General features: G+C 39.6%; 1 protein-coding gene across 3 annotated transcripts in view; it reads right to left on the reverse strand.

Moving 5' to 3' along the window:
* The window catches only part of fmn2b (formin 2b), a 237,454-nt gene that overhangs the window by 30,599 nt on the left and 179,620 nt on the right, over positions 1-27,235 (reverse strand). For all 3 annotated transcript variants that reach the window (XR_487913.2, XR_487914.2, XM_007893908.2), the window contains exons 15-16: positions 19,399-19,450; positions 2,117-2,266 (exon numbers count right to left, since the gene is read on the reverse strand). Coding sequence is in view for 1 of the 3 variants with exons in the window: in XM_007893908.2 (XP_007892099.2) it covers positions 2,117-2,266; positions 19,399-19,450 (202 nt within the window). In the remaining 2 variants the exon portion in view is untranslated. The remainder of the gene's footprint in view (positions 1-2,116; positions 2,267-19,398; positions 19,451-27,235) is intronic.

Below are 27,235 nucleotides of genomic sequence, written 5' to 3' on the forward strand. Positions count from 1 at the left end.
TTCAGAACTGTTATGCAAAATGTCAAAATCGTCATTTGCTTTTAATCTTACAGTCTGATTCAAATGTACAGTGGAAAGTACAAACCAGCTTCCTGATATACTGTATGCTGAAAATGAAGTGGCTTTGCTATCAGTAGTATAAAGAGAGTAAAAGTGCTAAGTTTTAAGTGAGACCCCCAAATGCTGAACAAGGGGTAAGGTAGCATGCATGGAACCAGCCATCAAGGCATATTGTGCTACATGGTTGATTTGATTATATGCACAAGTTTTTTTTTAAAAAAAGAATCGCTTATTTTGTTCTTGTGCAACAAACGGTATGTAGATTTTCTTCCTTTTCATGCAAGGGAAACTTGCTCTTACCTACTCTTCACAAATGAATATTACATATTGAATATTGGCAACTGAGGGTAGATAAATGGCAGAATAATGTGCTGCAACTTTGTACAGTTGATAGGAGTTTATGGCTCACTACGTTGAAACCAAAACTTTTTGTTTTGCATCACTTGTTACTGTGAAAGTGACTGACTGCCATTCAGAGTAATAATGATCTTTGCATTTGATATTGCATCTTATCATGTCTTCGAGATGTCTCAAAGCACTTCACAGAATATATATATGTAATTCCATAAAGGCAATCTCTCAAAGAGAAGCAGTAGGAACAGAGGAACAGCTACACGAAAAAGACCAAGGACCATCTATCATTCTGGTAGTCACATCCTACAATAATGGCGATCTTAATAGCATGGATTAGTCACTTTGTATGAATTAGTCAGTATGGCAAATCTGGGAGAGAGAGGAAAGAGAAGAGCAAGGTAAAAAACAGCAGCATCAGTTTGTTAGTATAAAACAAATCATGTTTTTACTCTCTTTTACTCTGAAGCAGGCTGGAGCCCGTTGAGCGGAGCGAGTGGGCAGGATGGTAGGGGGTTAGCAGGTCGCAGAGGTAGAGGAGAGCAAGGCCATCTAGGGCTTTGAAGGTGAGATCCAGGATCTTGAACTGTATCCTCTGTGTAATGGGAGGCCAATGGTGTTGGGCAGGACGGGGGTGATAGGGTCACGGAGCCTGGTGTGGGAAAGGACATGTGGTGCAAAGTTCTGGATGATCTGCAGCTTATGGAGGGAGGAGTTGGGGAGGCTGACAAGCAAGGCGTGCGGTGTGAGACAGTGGTGGAGCCAGGCGATATTGCGAAGGTGGGGGAAGGTAGAGCGAGTCATGGCACAGATGTCAGGTAGAAAGGATAATCGAGGGTCAAAAAAGATGCCAAGGTTCCGGACTGGCTTATTAAGGTGGAGTGTGCATCCTTGGATGGTGATGCTGTCCGTGTGGAGGCATTGAATGAACAAATCAGGAGACCCTCAATCTTGTTGACGTTCAACTGAAGAAAGTTAGCTCTCATCCAGGACTTGATGTCAAATCATTCAGAACGACACATTGATTGCTGTCTGCTGCTTGTCAAGCTAGGATATTTACTTTCATAGTTATCAACAACTGAATGGGAAGAATCTGAATATCTATTGTAATATAGCATAAGAATTTCTCCCATCCTCATACCTATGAAAATTAGTATCTTCAGATTCATCTAGGTTTAAATTTAATTAAAAAAAAGTCATTTTCATTCAGTTTGGTAAAAGTAGGAATAAACTCTTCAAACTGCAACAACAAATTCACAGCTACTGTAATGATGCTCTATTATCAAAATGCAGTACATCAATATGGATGTAAAGATAAATACAATTGATAAACATTGAAGAAAGTCTCTTAACCGCAAGTGACGAGTGTCATTGACCAAAAAGATTTAAGCAACATTTACTGCCAAAAATAGTTTCAAAATTTGCACACTGTGAATTAAGTGGATTTAATTCTGTTGCTCATTCAGTTCTTCGACAGCAATGACACTATCACCTGAGCACATGTTCACAAATTCACGTTCACAAAATTGCCTCTGTTAACTGACTTTAAAAGTTACATGCAGACATCACGTTTGAAATCAAATCAATAAACTCTCTTTTATTGCACTATGCTTGTGGACAATGTAAATAGTACTTCTGTTCAGGTCCCCGAAGCTGCAAGCAATTTGGTACTTTATGAAATAAAGACATGTTAGAGATGACTTACTTTTCCTTAAGAATAACTTTGCTTTCCTTTTTCCAATACTCTTTGAAGTCTGTACAGAACTCATGCCACACAGTGAAGAAATGATTTGGAGTGACTTCTTTATCTCCTGACTTTGGCTTCATGGTAAAGTACGCTGCCATTTCCAGGAAGCTGTCAAAGAAACACAACGGGGTCAAAATGCAAATATAGTATGAACAAGTCTTTCAATCGCCCAAAGGGAATCAGAAGAACTGGAAACATGCAGCCAGAAACTGCAAAGAAACCCACTGCTGACAAATATATTTGATATCAATTAAATTAGCATAACTTTCTTTGTGCAATTCAAATTAAGTTAAACTCAAAATCAGATACAATGAAAGTTGGGCACTTATGTCTCTTTCATAACAAGTTGCTACAGCCAGCAGCAATCACCACTGGAAGCATGCCAGATTGATCCAATGAGATGTTTGATGCAATTCATTTGTTCCAAGCTATTTGCCAAATTTCATCTCATTTAAAACAAAAATCAAGAAACACAGGTTATTCTCCTTTAGTACCAGTATTTTTCAAATTATGTCATCCACCACATATCACTGGTAAGCCTGACAATATAATTGAAAACCTCAGGATTCACTCAAGTATTTTTATGAGATTTCTTTTATCCTGCATGTTTTGTACATGTAATGAAAACCATATTGTCCAGCTCACCTTATGCAAAATGAGAGCCAAACTAAGTTGAAACCAGGAATTTGAGGTCCACATGGTGTGGTGAGAAAGACAAGTTGATCAAAGGTTGTTCCCAAGTTATTTATTTTTTTCTAAAACAAATTCCATCTAATTCCGCTCCCTACACTTTATTTTGAAGGCAGGCTGGACAAGGCTTGCACAGTCTACTAACTATCCTTTGGTACTGTGTTCAAATGGTGAGCACAATGAGATACTACCCCAGGTGTAAGTGCAAATTGTTGTTATTTAATGGTGGGCCAGTGGTCAGATTCAAGCCTGATCATTTACTCACCAGATCATTTTCTCACCAGATGGTTACAGATTTGCTGATGACTGGGCAGCAAACGGGAGCAGTAACCTTGACTGATTTCCCTCATGCCTGGCTTAGGTACAGATAAACTAAATGTAGCATTCCTATTGCCATCTGTTTGAGATAATTCAGTACAAATCAGATCTGAGGTCTTTCAGGTTTGTGTGGCTGAGTACCATAATGGACACCCGAGCCATCAGGTGAACAACAACAAATTACACTCAGTCATCCTTTTCAGCACAAAATTCAATAGATGACTTCTGCACAACAAGTGCAGAAAGCAGGCATCTCTCAGCAATGCCATCACTGAGAGAACTTCTGTTCTATCCCAATGGCAAATTATATAGCATTGACTTGGTGTGTGCTAAAATTGACTTGATGGGTTGTTGAATGCCCTAATAGTGGCCATCACTTTGCACACAATCTCTTCCCATAAAATTGCTAAGGTGTCAATACTGAATAGTGCACCGTGCCAGAATTTCATTTGTTTTAAGATCGTATCCTATGAATTTAGCAGAACAGTCTCCAAACCTCTAAAAAGAAGTTTTTCTGCATCTGATACAGATGACTTGAAATGATGCCTATTCTTTCAGATCGCCTTGCATAGAAAGGAAGATTGTACATACAATACAATTCACAATCTCCACTGAGAAAGCACTTTCACATCGGGAGGACATCCCAAAGATTTAATTGATAGGATATGGACATTCAGAGCCAAGGTTCCATAGTGTCCAATCCTGGAGCACTGAATCTGTTTTTGAAACAAATCCAGTGTCCTTTCCTTAACCACCCTTCCTGGCAACCTGTTCCAATTGCTAATTACCCTCTGAGTGAAGAAATACTCCTGGTATGTGTCCTGAAGTTGTCCTTTGTAACTCTAAACCTATGCCCTCTTATTCTAATGTACTGGTGCATTCTGAAGTATTGATCAGGTTTGACTTTTTCAAACCCATTTAAAAATTTATATACCTCTGAGTTCTGTTCTGGAGCTAATCTGAACTGGAGCCATTTACTATAATTCCATTCATTCACTTACTCTATGTTACTCTAATACTTTAAACAAGATTTTAAGAATAGTTCAATTGCATCTCTTGATCGATCCTTCCTTTGGTCTCCTATTCTCTCTCAATTTTTATTTAACTTAAGTTTTACTTAATTTCTATTCAACTCCACAAATATTTGTAAGTGGAACGAACCAAATAAAATGAGCCTATATAATAATTAAATATAATAATGATCCTTGCATTTGATATAGTACATTTCTCCTCAAGAGGACAATTCATAGGAGTTACTGTAAAGTGTAGTGACTGTATTTTGGAGGCAAACACAGCAGCCAGTTTGCACACATCAATGTCTATTTGATTGATGTATTACTAGCTGCAACATTTTTAAATAAAATTGAGGCCTGAGGGTGGAAGTTTCAATATTGCATTGTCACAGCACACAAGTAATAGTACACATTTTTTCTACTCACAAACCTTGGTGAATACTGTATCTAATTTTAACAGTTAAAGTATCAAGGAAAGTTTGGAAAATGATTGTGCAATTTTCTTTAGGAACCTTAAAACACCTGGTTCAGATGACAAGTGATAACATGTGCTACCAGACCTGGGATACTGAAGGGGGCATTTGGTTGTGACTATGCAGCCAGGTGAAAAAGAGTTACTTGTCAATGTGGATAGAAAAATGTACACTGGAGAGACAGTGTACATTGCTACTATAAATGCATGCACTGATAATGTTCCAAGTGGAACCTTTCCATGTTTACAAAGAGACTGAACTGTCTGTAAATGGAGGCTGTCTGCTGAAGAGGTCTTTCTGGCTTATTCCCAAGTTTCACCGACATCACATTATAATAATCATAATACTTGCATTTGGTGCAGTACCTTTCACATCAGGAGGACATCCCAAAGCGCTTTGCAGGATTTACTATGAAGTGGAGCGTTTGTGCACTGTGAACATACAGGTCCTTCAGATGTAGGTGTAGCTCTCTTCTAAACACCAGGTTGTTAAAAATAACATTGTGGCTTGGGGATACATACCACAAGTAGTGTATCTTCGATTGGTAACATACGAATGCTATGTGAATTGGAGAGAGAACAAAACGTTTCTTGCCCAGGGGCCCCAAAGCCTATGCTCTTGCCCATATCTAAAAATTAATAAACTTATAGGGGTATGGGGAAAAAGCAGGTAAATAGGACTGAAAGGATTTGCTCTTTAATGAGATAACATAAACATGATGGGCCAAATGGCTTTCTTCTGTGATGTAAATTTCTATTTTTCTGATACCACCACCACCGTTTCCCTGGGTGAACGGAGTTACCAATGTAACATAGTCCAGGCTGAATACATGAACCCTCTTTGCTTCAAATATTCATAGAATAAAGTTGTTAATGGAGTCCTGTAGCTCAGTGGTTAGAACACTCGCCTCACAAGCAAGAGACCTGGGTTTGATTCCCGCCAGGCCGAAATGTTAGGCAAGTTTCCTTAATCCACACGACTCTATTTACTTAGCAGTAAGTAGGAACCTGGTTGTTAGTTGATTGATGGGTCGCTTTTCCGAGGGTAATAATTCCTTCAGAAAATAATAATTTGGTCACTCAATCCACCACTGTTTGTCGGACACTGCTGTGCACAGTTGTCTGCCGTGAATCTCCCAATAAATAAATAGTCAATTCACTTTACAGTATATTCTGTGAAGCCCTTTGAGATGTCTCGAAGACATGATAAGGTGCTACATCAAATGTAAGGATTATTATTAATGGATGCTTCTTTTGAAAAAAAGACTTGGGATAAGATGCACCAAATATCCTGTAAACTCTTCATTACAGGGACAATGGAAAATCATAAATAATTGAATAATGAAATTCACATGCAAATGCTGACAATGCCAACTGCTGATACACGGGCAGAAATTGGCAATTATAACATAAAACTAGCGAAACACCTTATACACTGAATGAGTCCTATAATTGAGGCACAAAATAATAAACCACAATTGTGAATTGATAGTTCCTGCCCTATTCATAAACTGAACATCAGAAACATAGCTCAATAGTTGCATATTTTTCCATAAACACAAGAAACCGCAGCCGCGAAACTCTCTTCCAGTGTATACTGTGCTGTGCGAAATATATCCTAAGTGAGTTTGATTCAAACCAGCACCAATTCTGCTTGCATAATTCACCCAATGTCAAAAAGAGGTCAGAATTCTGCCACGTTTTGCGAAACCCAATTGATATTATCAATCGTATAAAAGACAGTGAGTGGTTACAATTCACAATCTACAAAGAGAACAGAAGAGAATTTCCAAGGCAATTGATCACGTTTTATATTTTTATATTCTAAACGTAAAAATCAAATAAACAAACTCTTAAAACAAGTTGATCCTGGTACAACATGGCGATTTGAGACCATAAACTCTGACTCTGCATTATAGTGGAGTAAGGTGATGTGAACGATGCTCCTGGGCAGAAAGCTGACTACTGCACGACACATCACCCAGTTATAGATAAATACAGATGTGATTCGCAAATTGTCATGTCTCATGCTGCACTTGGAAAATTTCTTATCTCTTTTTCTCTCACCAAAATTGCCCGTTTCTTAGACTTTAAAAGTTGTCTGGATATTGTGACTGTGGCAAGGAATCACTGGTTCACTGGATACTGACAACAATCACATTTGCAGTGAATATTCAGATAGGGGCACAAACTGCTGGACTATTTGTTTTGGCCTCATTTTTTAAAAAAATTTCACATACTGGCGATGAAGCACATTTGACTGGACATAAAATCTGCTTTAGTGAAACATGCTTTTTTCAAAAATTTTAAATTACACACATGGCTGTTGTATATTCTGTGAAGCGCTTTGAGATGTCTCGAAGATGTGATAAGGCGCTATATCAAATGCAACGATTATTATTTATAATTACATGTAGTATGTTGAAACAATCAAGTCAATTCACATTTGCCTACAAAGTACAGCCATAATACTCTACTTTGAGAGGCTTTGAGACATCCTGCCGTCATAAAAGGTGTTACATCAAATGTAAGGATTATTGTTATAATTTACATTTCCTCCTTTTCAAATAAACTATAAGAAATGCCACCATGATAAACATTAATGGAGATAAGCCAATTTCCATTGATAAAACATGACTTTCAATGGCACCTCACTTAACATGACACACATTGAAGTGATTCCTAACAGAGACTATTTGTTGGATAGAACAACAATACTGATAGATGATGTGGACAGCAAGTGAAATTGATATTTGCCATTTCACATGCAGTCATTTTCGATGATTCTTTGTTAAGTAATCCGAGATGGGACCTACATTGGTAAGAGACTACCAACTCACACCAACCTGTGAGCAATTGGTCCCGCAGATAGCTCATGTCAGAACAGAGTTCCCTTAAGAAATCTAGTTAGTAATGGCCTCATATTAGATCACATTGGCTGCATGTCACAGATAGAATTACTAAATTAATCTCAAAACAGTAAAACAATTTCTATTCCCAAAGATCTCTTCCATCAAGTTTGAAAGCCATTCAGGAGGGTTAATAACCTCAACCCTTATTCATTTTCCGACTTGTCAAAACCATCAGGGTTATTATGACTGACAGCACAATTACTACTTGTGAGTGGAGTTCAGCTTGAGTCACTTGACTCACAGAGAAGACTGACCAAAACAGGATTGAGTTTGGAAGTGGCTGTGCACTAACAGTAGCTTTTGAGTTAAAGCTGAAACACTGTTCGCATCAGCTATAGATCATTCACCCACCACAGAAGTTTAGAAAAACAAAAGCAGTCTGATGGGCCCCATTATTAATCTTTACTCCAGCTGTTAACACTACTAAAAAGAAATTTCAGGAACATCTACGGAGAATTGATTTGACAATACCACACCACCTTTTGCCTTCCAGTATGATGCATCAATTTTTGCCAACATAATGATGTGGCGTGCCTGCACACACACATGCCTACAGGCAAACAAATACATGTGTCCGCAGGTGTGCACACAGATACTGGGCATGTACACAAACACACAACTGCACACCATGGAGAATAGGGTCTAACTGAATATCCAGACTTGCTATTCATGTAAACATTCTGAAATTTTACTGGCCTAGTACATTTTTGAATGCCAGATAAGATTTAAGGATGCAGGATCACAAACTGAAGACATTCTATCTACTGCAAGAAAAATACAGTGCATACTTCAGATTTTGGGTAGTTTTTAGTGGGATACTTATGTCCAATAAATTTTTTTTAAAATTCCAAATTACAATGTGTTTGCAGTAGAATCCTGGGTGTTCTCTATCTTCCTTTTCTATTTACATTATCTTAAAGCAATGTTTTGCATTTTACAATAGCACATCAATTAGTTTCTAATTTAAATGAAAGGCAGACTTACTGGGATGAAACCTCGCTGCCCAAGTGAATAGACACACATTACCTAGCCTAGTGATGCAATTTGTAAAATACTTGTATTTGATGTTAGAATACTAAAATAATGCTATTCCTTGCATTTGATATTGTATCTTTCATGTTGGGAGGGCATCTCAAAGAGCTTCTCAGGATAAACAGTAAAGCGTAGTGACTGTGTATTTCGTAAGTCAACATGTTTGCTTTTGTCTGACACCATGTCATCAAATTCACTAGCCAACATGGAACATGAGCCAGCTAAGCTTTCTTTCCAAACTGTCCTCTAATGTGGTATTGGGAGGTGGGTCACATTGCTGGAAGTGCATTTTTCGGATGAGACATTAAACTTGAGAATGTGAGTCAGTTGAATGCTATTTGATGCTGTGATGGGAGGTCAGTAGGTTGGATATTCTGGAAGGATGAGATCAAATAGGTTGAAAGGGTTTTCTTCAAATGAACCGTGAGTAGTTTGCCAATCTGAATTCAGTGACTTTGCCAAGACAGGTGCTGACATTCTGGTGGCCAGGATTCATTTCCTAAAATTGATCAGCTCATAGCAAACAAGGATACAACACCTCACATTGTAATAAAATGGTGCTGAGATCAAAGTCAGCAAGAAAAATGCATCACGCTATAAGAATCTATAGCATAGAATGCAAAGATGTAAGTATCAGCTTGTATTTGCTATGCTGGGGCAACTAAGGGCAGGTAATAAGACGGGATCCAAGCTGACGTCAACAGAACAGCATACAAGTTTTTAGTTTAAAGTACACCTGAAAACAACACAGAAAACTTTGACACAACTTGACCCTTTTTACCCAAGGATGGAGAGAGACAACTACAAATGTCTGAAAAAGAAACTGGTGAAAAGCAACTGATGTTCTGCCAGGCCTGGTAGTTTACGGATTTGCATGGGCTACCCATTGGGCGAGAAAGAACTGCAGACTTTATTAAAATGTTTCTGGTTACTTGGTATCATCTGCCACCTTTCATGAACATGGAAATGACATTTGCCCATTTGCTCAGTCGATTGGAACATCCCCAGTGCTGAATGCCATCCTCAAAATATTAGTCTGGACTTCAAGAAATCTTGCATTTACATTGTGCCTTTGCCACTTAAAACATCAAGTGCTCTGCAGAAATGGAGTGGGAGCCTAAGCAGGGTGGGAGATGGGGGTTGTGTGGGAATGGTATAGAGATGCCAAAGCCAGTCCTGGTAAAAGAGACAGGTTTTTAGAAAGGAAGGTGTGAGTGGAGGAATTCATACTTGGAGCTTTACCAGCTGAATTATGGTTAATGTTGCAATTGTTATTAAAATCAGCATGACTACAACACAAATTTGCATTTAAATAGCTGTCTTTATGCAGGATAGTGTCTCCGAGTGTGATACAGCTCTCAAACATTAAAATTTTAGCAGGATGCAATGGATCGTGAAAGCCAGGAGTTTTCACGTTTTAAGAGAAGTCTTTATAGCAACTGCAGTAAAGCAGTTATACTTCAGCCTATATGATCTACTGGATGGTTTCCAAAACCACCTCTGGAAAGAGGTTTCGGAAGTGAGACTTAAAGCCACTTAAACAGGAGTTATACTGCAATACTTTGTAGGGATTTGACTAAAAATACATAATTGCTACACTTTACAGTAAATCCTGCGAAGCACTTCAAGACGTTTCAATGAGTAATAAGATGCTATAATATACTCAAATTGCCAAGCATGACTGAGCTATTAAAAATAGTACTTCATGATCAGACTAATTTCGTCATCAACAGTTAAGAAGCATTTGGTCTATACGTGTGGCTATTTCTGGATAAAAATTTTTACAAAGTGCTTTTCATCTTTGTGACATTTTAGACCAATCAAGGGTGACATTCACCAGGAAAAGATGTTATCCACCTGTTGCGAGATGCCTGGAATACGCTTCAAATAACAGTCTGGTTCAAAATGACAGAAAGGGGGGAAGAAGACCATTAAATGGCAATGTCTATCTGTAATTTATTTGAACTCAAAACCCATTTCAAACACGTTTGTAAATTATTTGCATTGTTGCTTGGAAATGCAGTATGATTTTGCTGTGGATGAGACATTAAACCATGGTCTCATCTTCCTGTTCACGTGGATGTTAAAGATCCCATAGCGCTATTTGAAAAAAGGGAATTTCTCTCTCCTGTTTTACTGGTCAACAACCCCCTAAATAAAATTGTTAATTCACTTCATGACTGTTCGGAGGACATTGCTGTGCACAAATGGGCTGCCATATTGGCCTACCGTCTCACAGTCACTACACTTTACAGTACATCCTGTGAAGTGCTTTGGGACACCCTCCTGATGTAAAGGCTGTAGCAAATGCAAGTATTATTATTATTATTAGATATTAATATATTGTTGTACCATATAAAGATATTGTATTCTCTTAACTCCATTCTACATCATTCCACTGTTCAGCTATCTATTTACAATTTGGCTGTGACTGACAACAGATGTCAGTTTTAACAAACAGGCACAGAACCCAAATAATTCCACAGTATACCAGATTCACATATAGGTTAGGCAATCTGCTAAAAGATAAATACAGTATCTATTAATCTGACTTTTGTACTAATAATACAACTCATTATTAATAATTTAAGAAAGTACATCCAAGAGAAATTGGTTCTAAAACTGACAAACCTATTTAACAAGAAACAGTTCATCTATGTAAGGTTTCCACAGAGAGCAAGATGAGCACTGGACTCTTATCTATGGCTTTCACTGTTTAGTGAATGTTTCACGATAAATAGAAAGGTAAGTGCACCAAATCAATTTTCTTGTCAGACCTGGTTATTGTAATGGATTAATGAAGACATCTGGACTGCAGAATTGTAAACATTATTATGCGACTTCATGTAAATTAACATTACCTGACACAGGCCAAACTGTTCAAGTGCCTGGTCCATTTTTATTATTCTTCATCAGAATCGTAAACTCAGTGATGTAATTTGTTTGCGGATTACTGAAAACATTCCATGTCACATTGCTGTAAGGCTAGGCTGGAGCCTTACCCGACTGACTGCTCGTGCTATATAAACACAGACCTGTGTGCTTTCATCAGATCATAAAACACCTATTCAGAAAATATCTTGGCTGCCGCCTCAATATCAAAGCAAATACTCCTTTTCAATTACAAGCTTTGTCTCTAAACTCACTATTCCCAGATAATCTCAAATGTAACTTCTAAAACTGTACACAAGCCAAATTTCTTGAAAGAATAATGAACATTACTCACATTAATCTTGGTTCATCTGATCTGTTACTTTTCCTTGTGCCGCCTGCCTGACCTTTCTTCTCCTCAGTTATTTCTTTGCCGAGGCTTGCTAAGAAGTGACTAATCTTGAATTTAATCTTCTACGTAAGCAATTGTAGAGATGTCAGAGGTAGAAAAAATACCCACGTGTTGAATTTAACTATAACGAGTGAAGAGACACTTACTTTTAAAAAGACTGAGTGCAATGTACATTCAATCCACCCAACTACAAGGCTGCATTGCTTGGAAAAGTGGTCAAATTTGGCTATTACCGTTTATAGTGGCACAACAAAATGCCATTGAAAAGGTTACTTTACACCACATCAGTGGTGGTCAACATTGATGCAGTTGTGTCCAAAAAATATTCTAACACTGGTAAAAGTGTTTTCTTTTGTATAACTGAACTACTATGAACTTCGACTTACTTTAACCCTTTTCCTCCTAGGAATTTCAGGAATTTCTATCACTTTCAGTGGAAACACTCCATAGGGAAAAGGTTAATCTTTAAGTATTAACATTTTTAAAGATACTCATGATATTGCTGCAGTGGTGTTACAATGTTTAATAGGGAATAGCTTTCGTACACTCCAAACAGTAATTTAGCTTTCCTGAATTGAGGGCTGGCTAACAATTTAATACTGCACATAGCTAAGCTCTTCGCAAAGCCTTTGCATTTACTTCTTTCGCAGAACAGCTAAGCTTTGGTTTAGAGCAGTAATCCTCGTCTGGGAACAAAGCAATCTAAGGTGCTTTTTATTTGGCAATGGAAGGGAAGAGCTTTGGAAATAAAAATCAGGTTCTTCCTGTTACATATCAAAGGTGTCAGCTGGCTCAGTTGATGCAACTCTTGTCCGAGTCGGATGGTTGCGGATTCAAGCCCCACATCAAGACTTTGAGCTGCCAGTCTAGGCTGATAGTCCAATTCAGTGCTGGAGGGGTGCTGCATGGTCAAAGATGCCATCTGACAGATGGGACAACTGAGGTCCAATCTGCCTGTTCAGATGGACATTAAAGATCATGTGGCACTGTTCAAAAAGAGAAGGGAGTTTCTCCCACTTTGAGGACTTTCCTGGGCTAGACAACAATCAGTTGCTGGGCACAACTGGGCTCCTGCCAGTATAAGTATAAGTAAGTCTTTAAAGGTGGCAGGACAGGTAGATAAAGCTGTTAAAAAATCATTCAGGTTGCCAGGCTTTATAAATAGAGGCATAGAATACAAACGTCAGGAAGTTATGATGAACCTTTATAAAACACTGGCTAGGCCTCAGCTAGAGTACTGTGTTTAGTTCTGGGTGCCACACTTTAGGAAGGATGTCAAGGCATTGGAGAGGAGCAAAGGAGATTTACCACGATGGTACCAGGAATGAGGGACTTCGGTTATCAGGAGAGGTTAGAGAAGCTAGGATTATTCTCCTTGGAGCAAATTGGGTTAAAAGGAGACTTAAAATAAGTTTTCAAAATTATGATGGGATTCGATAGAGTGGAAAAAGAGAAATTATTTCCACTGGCCGATGGGTCGGTAACCCGAGGGCACCGATTTAAAATAGTTGTTAAAAGAAACAGAGGGGAGGTGTGGAGAAATTTTTCTATACAGCGAGTTGTTCGGATCTGGAATGCATTGCCTGAAAGGGTGGTGGAAGCCGATTCGATAACAGCTTTTAAGAGAGTAGATAATTATTTGGGGAGGGCAAGTTTGGAGGGCTATGGAGAGGGTGTGGGGGAGTGTGATTGATTTGGATAGCTCCTTTCAAAGAGCTGGCACAGACACGATGGGTCGAATGGCCTTCTTCTGTGCTGTATAATTTTATGATTCTATGAATCCTTCCCAAACCCTCTTTCTGGTTTGGAAGAGGAAAGAAAGAGATATGGAAGTTAGAGGATGACTGTAAATTGTATTGAAGTTCCAAGAAATGGCAACATGGAATGGTAGAACACGTAATTCCTCCCATCCAGAGGGGAAAAAGAGGAAAGGATATGGAGTTGGGAGGGTGGGGGAGGTGAGGGAAATCAAATGGGAAGCTTCACTAAGATGGTTTGACATAACTCTAAGTGTATGGTTGCTGCACTATTAGCTTGTGACCAAATTTTAACCTTACTCCTACAGATCACAAGAAAGGTCACCTCTTGATAGAATACCACCACTATCATCTTACCACTGCAGTGAGATTGATAATAAGAATAATAATCGTTGCATTTGATATAGCGCCTTATCACGTTTTCGAGACATCTCAAACCGCTTCATAGAATGTACTATAAAGTAAATTGACTGTATATTTTGTGGCGAAATGCAGCAGCCAATTGTACAGAGCAGTGTCCCACAAACAGTTGTGGATTGAGTGATCTTTTTTTTTGGAAGGAATTATTACCCCCAGAAAAGCAATCCGCCAATCGACTAACAACTGGGTTCCTACTTACTCCTCGGTAAACAGAGACATGTGGAGTAAGGAAACTTGCCCAACATTTCTCCCTGCTGGAAATGGAACCCAGGTCTCTCACTTGCGAAGCGAGTGCTCTAACCCTGAGCTACAGGACTCCATTGCTACCCTGGGAATGAGAAAGGTATGATAACATGATCATTTTATTTTGAATAATAGAATGTTGAACTGAACTTCCAAACATTTGGAATCTGCAACAACTACATTTACTATTAGCACAATAAATATGAGAATTGGGAAAGTATTCTTCAGTTAGGGTATGGGGTTGAAGCAGGACAGTGGTATTGAATGAACAATTTGCTCTGAGAGCCAGTGCAAACTCAATGGGCCAAATGCAGTACTTCTGTGCTGTGAATTGATGATTTTTTGATTCAGATGTAACTGACTTATCTTCAGGAAAATTAGCCTTTCTTGAAATGAAGATTCTGTGCTGATACCATGTTGGAGTCGATATGGATTGAGCAGGGAAAATAAATTTCAGGCTAGAACTAATTGAATATTGTCATCTGTATCTGTTTTGACTGGTCGTGCAATTGATCAGGTAGAAAATCCAAGTAGTCACAAGAAGTGTAAATGTTAGGTGCAAAGGACAATAAGAGAATGGTTCAGTGTGGTGAACAAGTTATTTTTATTGTGTGCATAATGAGATTTCCCATTTTTAAGGAATAACAGAGATCACTAGTTTTAGCTAGCATATGTTACACCCCAAAGTGCATTAGTGCATTTTTGGCTGTCGGTGAACCTTCTCATTTTCTCTAATGGCAATCTCAGAACTGTGCTTTGGGAATTTATGAGCTCCAAGTAGAAATGTCTCTATTGCTTTGATTAACAGTTTCTGATACACAGTATGGGTTTCTGGAGATATGCCAGAATGGCTTAGGGTTACTTACTGCTGGATTTTCCCCTCATTTCAGGAGGTTATCTCAGCAATCACCCACCAGCACCACACAGCATGATGAAATACTAACTTGCCAAATGATTATTTTACCATAACCTTACTTTTCTGCATTTGAATTACTTTGAATTCAATTGCTTCACATCTCTCCAGGCATTGTACCGTTTCTATTTAACCTAGTTTCTACTGTGTGATCAGATTTACAACCTGCTGCCCTTGCCAGATGTTTTGGCTTTTTTCCCTTTCTATTGTTATACCTTTCCACATTTTCTACTTTTCTATTCATAACACATTCATGTTACAAATAGAAAAGTGGACAATGTGGAAAACTGGATGAAGCAGTTTAATTTTTACAGAAACTCCAAACTCCTTATAAAAACCTCAGTTTACACTTATCCAGAATTTTCCAGTCCCTTCATTTTCCATTGATTTAATAACCAAATACTTGCATTTGATATAGTGGCTAATCAGGTTGTCGAGACTGCTGTTTTACTGTGAATAGCAGTGACTGTATTTGTGGGTGAACACGGCAATCAATTCGTGCATAGCAAAGTCATTCGCAAACAGCCATGAAGCACTCTGAGACGCTAGCGTGTGTGAAGTTGTTGAAGTGAGTGACCAATTTTATTTGGGGGCAGGGGATTGTTGGCGAGGACATAAGAAAAAAAACTCCCTTCACTTTTGAATAGTGATTTTTCCCAGTCACCAAAACTCTACAATTGTTTTATTTATAAAATCTTTTTTCATCCAGTTAATCTTACCCACTCATGCCTTCATCACCTCCAGGCTCGACTATGCAAACGCTCTGCTTGTCGGCTTTCCCAACACCTCCCTCCACAGGCTGCAGATAATCCAGAACTCTGCAGCCCATGTCCTCTCCCGCACCAAACTCCGTGACCCCATCTCTCCCATTCTCGCCCGACTCCATTGGATTTCTATCTTTCAGAGGATCCAGTTCAAAATCCTGGTCCTCACCTACAAAGCCCTCAACAGTCTCGCCCCACCCTATCTCTGTGATTTCTTAACCCCCAACCAACCCGCCCGTTCCCTCCGCTCAGCTGGCTCTGGCCTGCTCCACGTCCCCCGATCCACCCGCCCCACCATTGGTGGGAGAGCCTTCAGCCACTCTGCCCCCAACGTCTGGAACTCCATCCCCCAATCACTCCGCCTCACCCCCTCCTTAAAGTCCTGTAGCTCAGTGGTTAGAGCACTCGCTTTGCAAGTGAGAGACCGGAGTTCAATTCCAGGCAGGGCGAAACCTTGGGCAAGTTTCCTTACTCCACACAGAGCCTAATAATAATCCCTCCAAAACCAAAAACAATAATAAATTGGTCATTTACAATCTACGACTGTTTGTGGGACATTGCTGTGCGCAATTGGCTGCCGCGTTCGCCCACAAATATACAGTCAATTCACTTTACAGTATGTTCTGTGAAGCGCTTTGGGACGTCCTCCCGACGTGAAAAGCGCTATATCAAATGCAAGGATTATTATTATTATTATTATTAAGTCCCGCCTCAAAACCCTCCTCTTTGATCATGCCATTGGTCAACCCCCTTCCTCTCCCCTCCCTTTCTCCCTCCTGACCCCCGCTCGGGTCTGAAATACTGTACACTGTCCAGCGCCTTGGAATGCCCTCCCGACGTGAAAGGCGCTATACTAATGTAATCGTGTTGTTGTTGATTCTCCACAAAGAGCAGTGCACAGATGCAGATTTAAAAGGTCAGCATCATGCATGTTCCTTGTCACAGTTTTAACCACACATTCTGCTGATCAATAAATCTTTACCTTTCGTAATTTTAATATGGGCTTACCAAATAGAGCTGGTTATATAGCATTTTTTCTCTGCTATAAAAAACAATGTTCTCCACTGTAGTAACTGGCTCTGATGCTTAAACCATACTACAATATTAGAAAGTCATAGTGACTTGGGGGGGGCGAGAATGCATTTTATTACTGTTGTGAACAACTTCTGTGACTGACCTAAATACTTGCTGCCTGAACATTTTGTGCCAATTTCACAAGATACCACTCAGTACAAAAATCCTACCTCCTCCACATTAAAGCGCTTTGAGATATCCTCCGAACGTGAAAGGCGCTATATAAATGTAAATTGTATTGTATTTACACTTTTACAGTCTGTAAGCACACCATGCATTTTCCTATCCAAACATTCCTTGTACAACTCTATTTTTTTGGAGAATTTTTCCTCTTTCCCTCCCTCAAATAAAGACAAATGGTTAAAAATATTCATGACAAATGTTGCAAGCATTTTGCTTGCTTGATCTCCTTTTCTTTGTAACAGAGTCATGCAAAACATTTGTGATAAATCTTCAACATATTAGCCTCGGAGCCAGTGGGACAGCTGCAGGCTGATCTATCATGGTTATCTGATTTTTAACCCAGCCATTTCACATATTCATTCTGCTTGAACTGTCTGTGCTACTACATACAAAGTGCAAGTATCTTTATAGGCTCACTGTTGTTATCCCTGCTCAATGTCTCAGTGTCTCTCTCCTCCCTAGTATTTGTTTTCTTAATTTTATTCTTAAATAGAGGCAGATTTAAAAAAAAGAAAATCCTTCACTGGATAGTAACGTGGGGGCAGGAACAATGTTCAATTCTCCTCCTTAGGTCTGCGGTGTTGAAACCAATTATGGATTCTCACTGTCATCTGACTTATTTTACCAATTGAACGGGAAATGCTCCTGGGCTGTGCCGCAACGCCAAACCACACATCACATCCCCCCAGCCGTTGAGATTTACCACAGAGCTACAGTCACTTCCAATACTAGATGCCTTTGGTTGCTGCTCTCCATATTCTTGTCACACTTACATTCCATTCTCCGTTACCCTTGAATTGACATGTGGGTCTCCCTCAATTGCTCAAGAGTAAATACATCAATTAGTGTCATACTAAGCCTTCCAAACTAGCAAGTGTATCTGGGTTCAATCCAGATCAACGTGGGCAGTGTTGGTCCCAGCATGACTAGAGCGGATGTGATAGGGGTAATGAGTCACTGATCCTTTTGTAAATGCTGCCCAATGTGCATATTTCATGTAGATATGAATATTCTCTCTAATAGGAAATAGTGAAAGGGCTATCAGATTGGAATGTTTGGTCACCTCCTAGGGCTTTTCCATTGAGATTTTGCTCTGTACAACAATTTACAACTCGCCTTGCAAGCGAGACACCTGGGTTCAATTCCAGACAGGGTGAAACCTTGGGCAAGTTTCCTTACTCCACACGCCTAATAATAATCCCTCCAAAACAAAACAATAATAAATTGGTCATTTTCAATCCACAACTGTTTGTGGGACACTGCTGTGCGCAATTGGCTGCCACGTTTCGCCCACAAATATACGGTCAATTCATTTCACAGTCTATTCTGTGAAGCACTTTGAGACATCAAGAAGATGTGAAAAGCGCTATATCGAATGCAAGGATTATTATTATGATTATTATTATTACAACAACACAATTACATTTGTAAAGCTCCTTTCACATCGGAAGGACATCCCAAGGTGCTGAACAGTCAGGGATCAGGATCCGAGTGTGGGGGAGCAGGGTTGGGATGAGGGAGGGCAGAGAGGTAGGAGGGCGGCTGCCGATTGTAGGGCAGCTTGCGGGGGGACACATGGACCAAGCCGAAGCCTGCTGAGCAGAGGGAGCTCACAGGTTGATAGGGAGTCAGTGGGTCAGAGATGTAGGAGGGGGCAAGGCCATGGAGAGCCTTGAAAGTTAGGATGAGGATTTTGAATTGTGTCCTCTGAAGGATGCGGAGCCAGGCGAGGGTGGGAGTGATGGGGTCACAGAGCCTGGTGCGGGAGAGGGCATAAGCTACCGTAAATTAATAAATGATATTAAATTAAATTTATTAAATTCAATTTAAATATAAATTAATAAATTGAGCTGCAGAGTTACACTAATACATCAGCTTTTACCTGAGAGTATTTCAAAACATGGTCAAAGAGATGTTATTTTGTAAAAAAAAAACCTTGAGAAGCAAGAAGAGAAAGCAAAGGGATTTGTAGGAAAGCTTCAACAAATCTGGGCATAGAGGCTAACACTCAGCCACTGATGTTGGGATGGAGTGTGAGAAACGAGTGGTAGACCTGAGTTGTGGTGTGTGGGGGCGGGGAGGGGTTGGGGGGTTAGAGGGACAAGGTAGGGATGAGCTAAGAATATGATGGGAATTACAGTTCAGAAATGTACAAAACAAAATTACCTTTTATGAGTTTCGGTTGAACGATTTTCCTTTGACTCTTGATCAATCTTTGCTGTGAATCAAAATTGGAATCAGTTAATTTCATGGGACATATATTTTTTCGAAAAAATCAATACCCCCCTCCACCCCACCTCCTCTAAGTGGACTGTGATAATGAGAGACTGTTTTTAATTGAACGATTAACAGTAAAACATGCCAATAAAACAAAATTCTGTGGTAAACAACGTCATCACAATCATTGATCTTTTCTGTTCAACTGCAAATTAACATGATGATAAGATTTTAAAAATAGCTGACCTTACATTACTAGGCATCTGAAGACCAACCTCATTTACATCAGAGTGGAAGTGGCAAGACACTATGAGCAGAAAACGCAAGGCAGCATTGCTGGGCAAAAAAGATGAAGGTTGCTCTAGGTGGATGCCTTACACTCCTCTACCTTCCACCTTCGCTTATTGGCTTGGGTCTTCTGCATGTCCCCCAACACCTCTGTTCCACAATTGGTGGCTGTGCTTTCAGCTCTTATGCCAAACTCCTTGCCTCAATCCATCTGTCATGCCTCTTATTTACCAGTCTACAAATCACAACTAAATCGCAATCCTCTTTGATTGTGCCTTTGGGCACTTCCCCTCCCTTTCTGGCTCAGCAAAGAGGCACGCCTCTGTTAAGCACTGAGACACGACCCACGTGAAGGGCGCAATAGAAATGCAAGTTGTTGTTGCACATAGCAGTTAGGGAAATGTTGCACACAATGGACCAAGAAGTAGCCAGAAATGTATATAAGTAAATCCATTCTGTAGACAGTTTGCAGATCATGGTCATGAGGGATGGGAATTCTTCCAACAAAACTCTCATTAAGCCTGCAAACTAAAGCCCTTATGAACAAGTTCTGACGAAGGGTTGTGGACCTGAAACGTTGACTCACTTTCCTATCTCCATAGATGCTGCCTGACCTACTGAGTTTTCCCAGCTCTTTCTGCTTTTGTTTCAGATTCCAGCATCTGCAGTATTTTGTGTTTTGTCCCTAATGAACAAAGCTTGCCAGGACAGTGTTTTCAAATGGTAAGCAGTTTTAACTGGTTGAACTCCAGCTGTGCTTAATGAAGGTTAAGGTAGTTTTGTGCTATACTAGTCCAGCTGTAGATTTGCTCAACACAAGCATTGGAATGCTCTCAAAGAGGAATTGTACCACAATGATTCAAACAGGGCAAAATCCCCTGCTATCTTTTGGTGTTTCAGGTTTCATGCCCTTTTTATTTTTAAGCGGCTGCAGATTTTCCAAGAAATTTCTGAATTTCATTATGATGGCCAATTTTTATAAAGTTAATTTCCTGCTTCCACCTCAACCACCATTTGCATGGCAAACCAGGCTAAATTTAATGTAATCCCAGATTTCCTTTCATATCAGAGTTAAATTTAAAGTAGAGGAAGGGGAATTTTTTTTTGAAAACTGGCAGCCAACTAAACAATCCTTGTGTTTGATTTAGCATCTCATTGCATTGTTGAGCTTCACAAGATTTTCTGCAAAGTTTAATGGCTATATTTTTAGGTTATTACACCAACAAATTCCTACACCATTATGTCCCAGAAACAAGCAAGTGAATGACAAATTTTATCTGGAGAATTGTTGACCAGGATACCAGGATATCAGGAGAAACTTTGTTCACTTCTTAAATAGTGCCCTGGGATCTTAAACGTTCATGTGAACAGGTAAACAGGACATGTTTTATCCTCTGACAATGCAACTTTTCCTAAATTTAATTAAAAAAATACTTTCACTCCACGATGGTATACTTGCAGCGGTTTCAAGGAAACCAGACACAATATTGTGGGTCTACAGATGAACATACATGTGGTTGCTATCATTGTGATCTAAGTGTCCATTGAAACTTCATGCAATAGTGATCAAGGTTTTTTTTTAATACTTTTGTACAGTATACAGTGAGTAATACAGATGTAGAAAGAGACAGGTGAGAGAGTGACTGAGAGAAAGGAAGAGAGGGATGAAACGGCGAGAGATACAGCTGGCCAATAATTCCACATAATAAATTGGTCCTTCACTTCATGTCTGTTTGTGGAACATTCCTGTGCACAAATTGGCTGCAATATTTCCCTACAAATGCAGTCACATCACTTTACAGAAAACTGTGTTATGTGTTATTAGACATTGACTGAAGGCAATGCAAGGATTTATTTTTTTTACAATATCCAAGAACAGAGAACAGCCATGATGACTTGCCCTTATATAACATCTTTCACATAGGATAAATGTTTCAGAGAGCCTTACACAGATGATGGGGATCCCTGAGCAGGGAGGAAAGAAAGGAAATTCATGGGCATGGCTAATAAGATTGAACATAGGATTGAATGAACAGCTTGCTCAGAGCTGGTGCTGATTTGATGGACCAAATGGTCATTTTATGTGCTGTAAATTTCTTTGAGTCTAAGGTACCTCTTTAAGAGAGTTTTAATGGCAGGAGAGATGGGAGCAAGGCAGAGGGTCTGAGTTTGGAGGAGGGGAGAAAGGGCATATTAATAATAATAATCCTTGCATTTGATATAGTGGCTTATCACGTCTTCGAGACACTCTCAAAGCACTTCACAGAATATACTGTACAGTGAATTGACTGTATATTTTGTGGTTGAAACACGGCAACCAATTGCCCACAGCGGTAAATCACAAAGAGTCGTGGATTGAGTGACCAAATTATTATTTTTTAAAGATTTTTTTTTGAAGAGATTATTACCGCTGGAAAGCGATCCACCAATCGACTAACAACCGGGTTCCTACTTACTACTAGGCAAATAGAGGTGTGTGGAGTAAGGAAACTTGCCCAATGTTTGCTCTGCCCAGGATCAAACCCAGGTCCTCTTACTTGTGAGGCAAGTGCTTTAACCATTAAATTACAGGACTCCATATTGGCTGAAGGCTTGGCAACTGATGGTAAGACACAAAAGTAAAAGAAAGGATTAACTGGTGTGCCGAGCCTGATGCAGGATACAAACATATCCAAAAAAGGCTGACCAGTTCTAAACAGTTAGCACTGAGACTCAAGCTCAGTGCTCCACAAATGAATTATGATCTCAGTCACTCAGTGTCCTGGATCACCTCTGCAACAGTTTTAAATTCATTAGCAGGTATGTTATATTATCAAATGAACTTATGCTTTCAATTACTAAGTTGGGGGTGGAAAATAAAGAAGACAGAAGATTTCTTTCCTACAGTGTTTTTCTTCAGCACATGGAGTTCAGCACATTGGAACAAAATAAACTCTTACAGATAAATGGGTCTGTAGCTGTTTTCCATCATATCACTTCTGCACCATCTGTGTTTAAAGGAGCAAGTGGCAACTGTTTGCAAACATTGATGCTGTTGTATTGAATGCAAGGGATATTCTTCTGTTAATCTGATTTGTAGGTGTTTGCCTATAAAATAGTCAAAACACTTTCCAGAAAATCTTATGCATTACTCTGAGATGTCCTCCCAAAATGAACGGCGCTATATCAAACTCAAGGATTATTATAACTATATTATTTAACAGATTAATTGATCCTGTTCATTAAAAGAGTTTACACCTTAAATGCTAAATGCTTACCTTTCATAAGAGAACTGTTCTAGATTTCAGACTAACAATTCTGAGGCATAATTTGTTTTCCATAATTTGATTTGACAAATCAATAAATCAGTTTGCAGGGATATAGGTAAACAGTCCTGTTAGAGTCCACTGTTTTATTTAACATGGCAAGACACACACCGAGTCAGAGTACAGACTTTCTTTTATGTCAGCATACTCTGGTAAACATTATGTGAACACAAGTCTAACCTCAGTCAATAGGTGTGTGCGTACTGGTCGTCTAATTTTAGCACCACGAAAATCACATTCAGCCAGATTTGTACGCATACGCTTTTTTCCTTCAGTGCAAACATGTTTAAAACCTCTATCAAGTTGAATTATTTGGAAAATGCCTTATGTTCTAGGTTACTTCTGGAATTGTAGATGACACATTGGAATTGTAGATGACACATTAAGTGGATAGAGCACTCGCTTTGCAAGCGAGAGACCTGAGTTCAATTCCAGGCAGGCGAAACCTTGGGCAAGTTTCCTTACTCCACACAGAGCCTAATAATAATCCCTCCAAAACCAAAATCAATAATACATTGGTCATTTTCAATCTACGACTGTTTGTGGGACATTGCTGTGCGCAATTGGCTGCCGCGTTCGCCCACAAATATACAGTCAATTCACTTTACAGTGTGTTCTGTGAAGCGCTTTGGGACGTCCTCCCGACGTGAAAAGCGCTATATCAAATGCAAGGATTATTATTATTATAATCTATTTTTCCACAATTACTCTTAATTCCAGGCTCACTGATGATCTGTCTACTTGCTTATCAGATATCAAGGCCCAGATGAGTCCAATGTTCTCCAACTCAATATGGAAATATGGATAAGACTGAAGTCATCCTTGGCTCTCACTAATGTCTTCTCTTTCAAATTCTCTGAACTGTTGCACAACCTTGGTGTCCAGTTCGATCTCAAGCTTTCCTTTCTCCCTCACATCCAGTCCTTCACCAAGCCCACCTTCCTTTACCCCCACCCCCACCTCATCGCCAACTCCTTCCTCATCTCACACTGAAGCACTCATTCACGCTTTCATTACATCCCCCTTTGACTTCTCCAAAGCATCCTCAATGGTCTTCATAGTTCCACCATTCACAAGCTGCAACTCATCCAAAACTCCATCGCTTTCGCAAACCCATCACCCTTACACTTATCAGGTTCCACCAGCAAATCAACTTCAAGTCTTGCCCACCCTACCTTTGTTGCTTCTGCAAACTGTACCAGCTTGGCCGCTCTCTTCGCTCAGCTTGCTTCATGTCTCCCACCCTATCCACTCCACCACCAGGGGGCGGGCTTTCAGCCTTTTTTCTGCCACTTCATCCTTAGTCTTTTCAACCAGCTCCCTCCCTCATCTTGTCAAGGTCTGTCTCAATATCTATTTGTTTTACTGCGTTTTCAGTCACTTTGTCCTCCCCACTCTCCTCGGCTCCCACCCCTAGCTCAGGTACAGAGTCGGTATTGTTAAGTGCCTCAGGATGTCCTCCCAATGTGAAAACACTATATAAATATAAATTTGTATTGTGTAACAGATCGGAGTCACACATTCCCAGACCAGGTTAGCGAGGAAAAAAACTGCTCAAATCCTGACTTAAATCACAGTATCAGCTCATTTTCCTCCTTTTCCCACAGCACAGTAAAGAATTAAAAGGTGAAGGCAATCCCTCAAAAGAAATCAAATACATTTTCTAGTGGCAGTAATTTGTGTACCTTTGAGTGGAATGCAATACCATTGTGAGCCTTTGCCTTTAGACACCACACAATGGTCAGGTTCTCTGTAGTTGTCAAATTGCTTCTACTTTTTATTGCCCAATTTGTTTTTGGTCAGCTGGATTTCTGACATAGGTGGAAATGCCTCGTCATGCTTAAGAAACTCTCACTGTAGGGCATATCCCCCTTACTCAATTCTCGCGAAAAAAATTGTAGATTGATGAGAGTCAAGGCTCGGGAATCTCACAGTGGTGTTGGGGTATTGCTGGCGTTTAAGTAGCTAAAAGCACAGAGGTTGCCATTGAAAGCATTATCTGGCTAGTCTCCCACTACCTGTCCAGCTAGGACCACACTATCTGCTAGAGTTTTGGCTTTTTAGGGTTAACAACAATTGAGTAGGAAAAATCCCTTTTCCAAGGTCTGTCCCTCCAGGTCCCATTGATGAGCCAGTCTGGCTAGTCTGCCAGTTACTTTTTACATGAACCATCCTCATGGGCTGACCTTTGCATTGCCACATACCAGTACAGTGAGTACAAGGTTGTCCTAATCCAGTGTCCTGGAGTGTTATGGACCCACCTAATCGAGGAACTGGACAACCCAGAACACCACAGAGGGTTGACAATTCCGACATTTGTAGCCAAACATGTCATCTTGGAACCACCTTAACTCCAAGGAGACCCTGCTTCTATTCTTCCCCTCCCCGAGGACTAGGGGATAGTCAATTGTCTTTGATATATACTCAATAGTAAATTAAATAATTGCGTTTTTGATAGAAAGTCCTGTAGGATATTGGTTAGAGCACTCGTCTCACAAGCTAGAAGACCCGGGTTCGATTCCCGGGCAGGGAGAAACATTAATCAAGTTACATTACTCGACACGCTTCTGTTTACCTAGCAGAAAGTAGAACCTGATTGTTAGTGGATTGGTGGTTCGCTTTTCCGGGGGTAATAATCCCTTCAAAAAAAAAGAATAAATAAATAATAAGATTTTTTGTCATTCAATCCACGGCTGTTTGTGGGACACTGTTGTGCACAATTGGCTGGCGTGTTTCACCCACAAAAATATAGTCAGTTTACTTTATAGTATTCTGTGAAGCGCTTTGAGACCAAATTATATTTGTAAAGCGCCTTTCACATCGGGAGGACGTCCCAAAGTGGGGGGTCATCTTGAAGAGGCGCTATATTAAATGCGAGGATTACTATTATTATTAGAACTTTCACATTGGGAGGACTTCTCAAAAAACTTCACAGGATTTATTGTAAAGTTAGTGAGTGTGTATTTTGTAGATGCTGGTACTTTGCTGTCAAAAGATTACACTGCTTTACAAATCACTTGTGTGGCTTTATGGGGGTATTTATCAGACATTTATTGCCTTTCATAACCTTGGACACAAAATGGTTTTAACCCTGGACATCTTTTGATCTCATCATATTAACATGAACTATAAGAATGACTCTATTGACATTAACATGACAATATTTACTGCCTGTATCATCATGATAATCCTTACAATTGATATAGCGGCTTTCACATCAGGACATTTTAAAGCACCGAATATAGTGTAAAATGAGTGACTGTGCATAAAGTGGCCAATCCTTATCAATTCCTTATTGGTAGGGTAACTGCAGTTTAAAAAAAATAAGGTGGGTCCTCAGAAATAAACCTGTTAATTTTTTGCTAACGTCACTATCATCATTCATAATAAAAGTGTTCAGTCACTTTTACGTGGACCATCTACAAGATCTGACCTTTGCATTAGCACATGCCGGTAGAGTGAGCACAAGGTGGTCCTAATCCCAGTCATTCGATCCCAGAAGTTATCACTCACTGTTCTTTATTGATCTACGTTACAGAGGACCTACTGGAACTAAACCAGCAAGTCATTAAGAGTTGCCCAGCCCATCAGGGTTATTTATTTTGAGATGAGTTGGGGAGGGTACTTGCTGGCAGATACGGGATAACAAGGATCAAGTTTGTAAATGATTTCATGCTTGTGTTTGCTAAACTGGTGAAAAATAGTCCGGTTGTTTTTCTTCTCGACTAGAGTGTGAAGCCAGTTGAGAAACTCATCGATTATACCTGTCCAAACATTCAAAGCTCAGGGGGAGGGGAAAGAAAACTTTTACTGAGATCAAAGACCTGTCAACCTCACAGCAAAGAAAAGAGTAAAAAATGTTCTTTCAATGGCAAAATGTTATCATTCGTAGGACAAAATGAAAAGTAAATCAGTCTGAACTTAACAGACGGTGCCTTTAACGATTTAGAAAAATCTCAAAATTTGAGAACCTATTTAAATTAGCCTTTATTCAAATAAATAGTGATGTGATAAAGGCCGCGAATAATAGCCAGACAGTTTTTAACCACAAATAAGTAACAACAACTTTTATTTATATAGTACCCCTCACGCAGAGTAGCGTCCCAGACGCTTGACAGTGGCAGAGTGTTATAGCACTGAATACATAAAAATGCTAACAATTAAACACTTAAGAAAATGCTTGTTCTTGCCAG

Source organism: Callorhinchus milii, unplaced genomic scaffold, assembly GCF_018977255.1.
Source record: "Callorhinchus milii isolate IMCB2004 unplaced genomic scaffold, IMCB_Cmil_1.0 Scaffold3, whole genome shotgun sequence".
Taxonomy (NCBI): Eukaryota; Metazoa; Chordata; class Chondrichthyes; order Chimaeriformes; family Callorhinchidae; genus Callorhinchus; species Callorhinchus milii.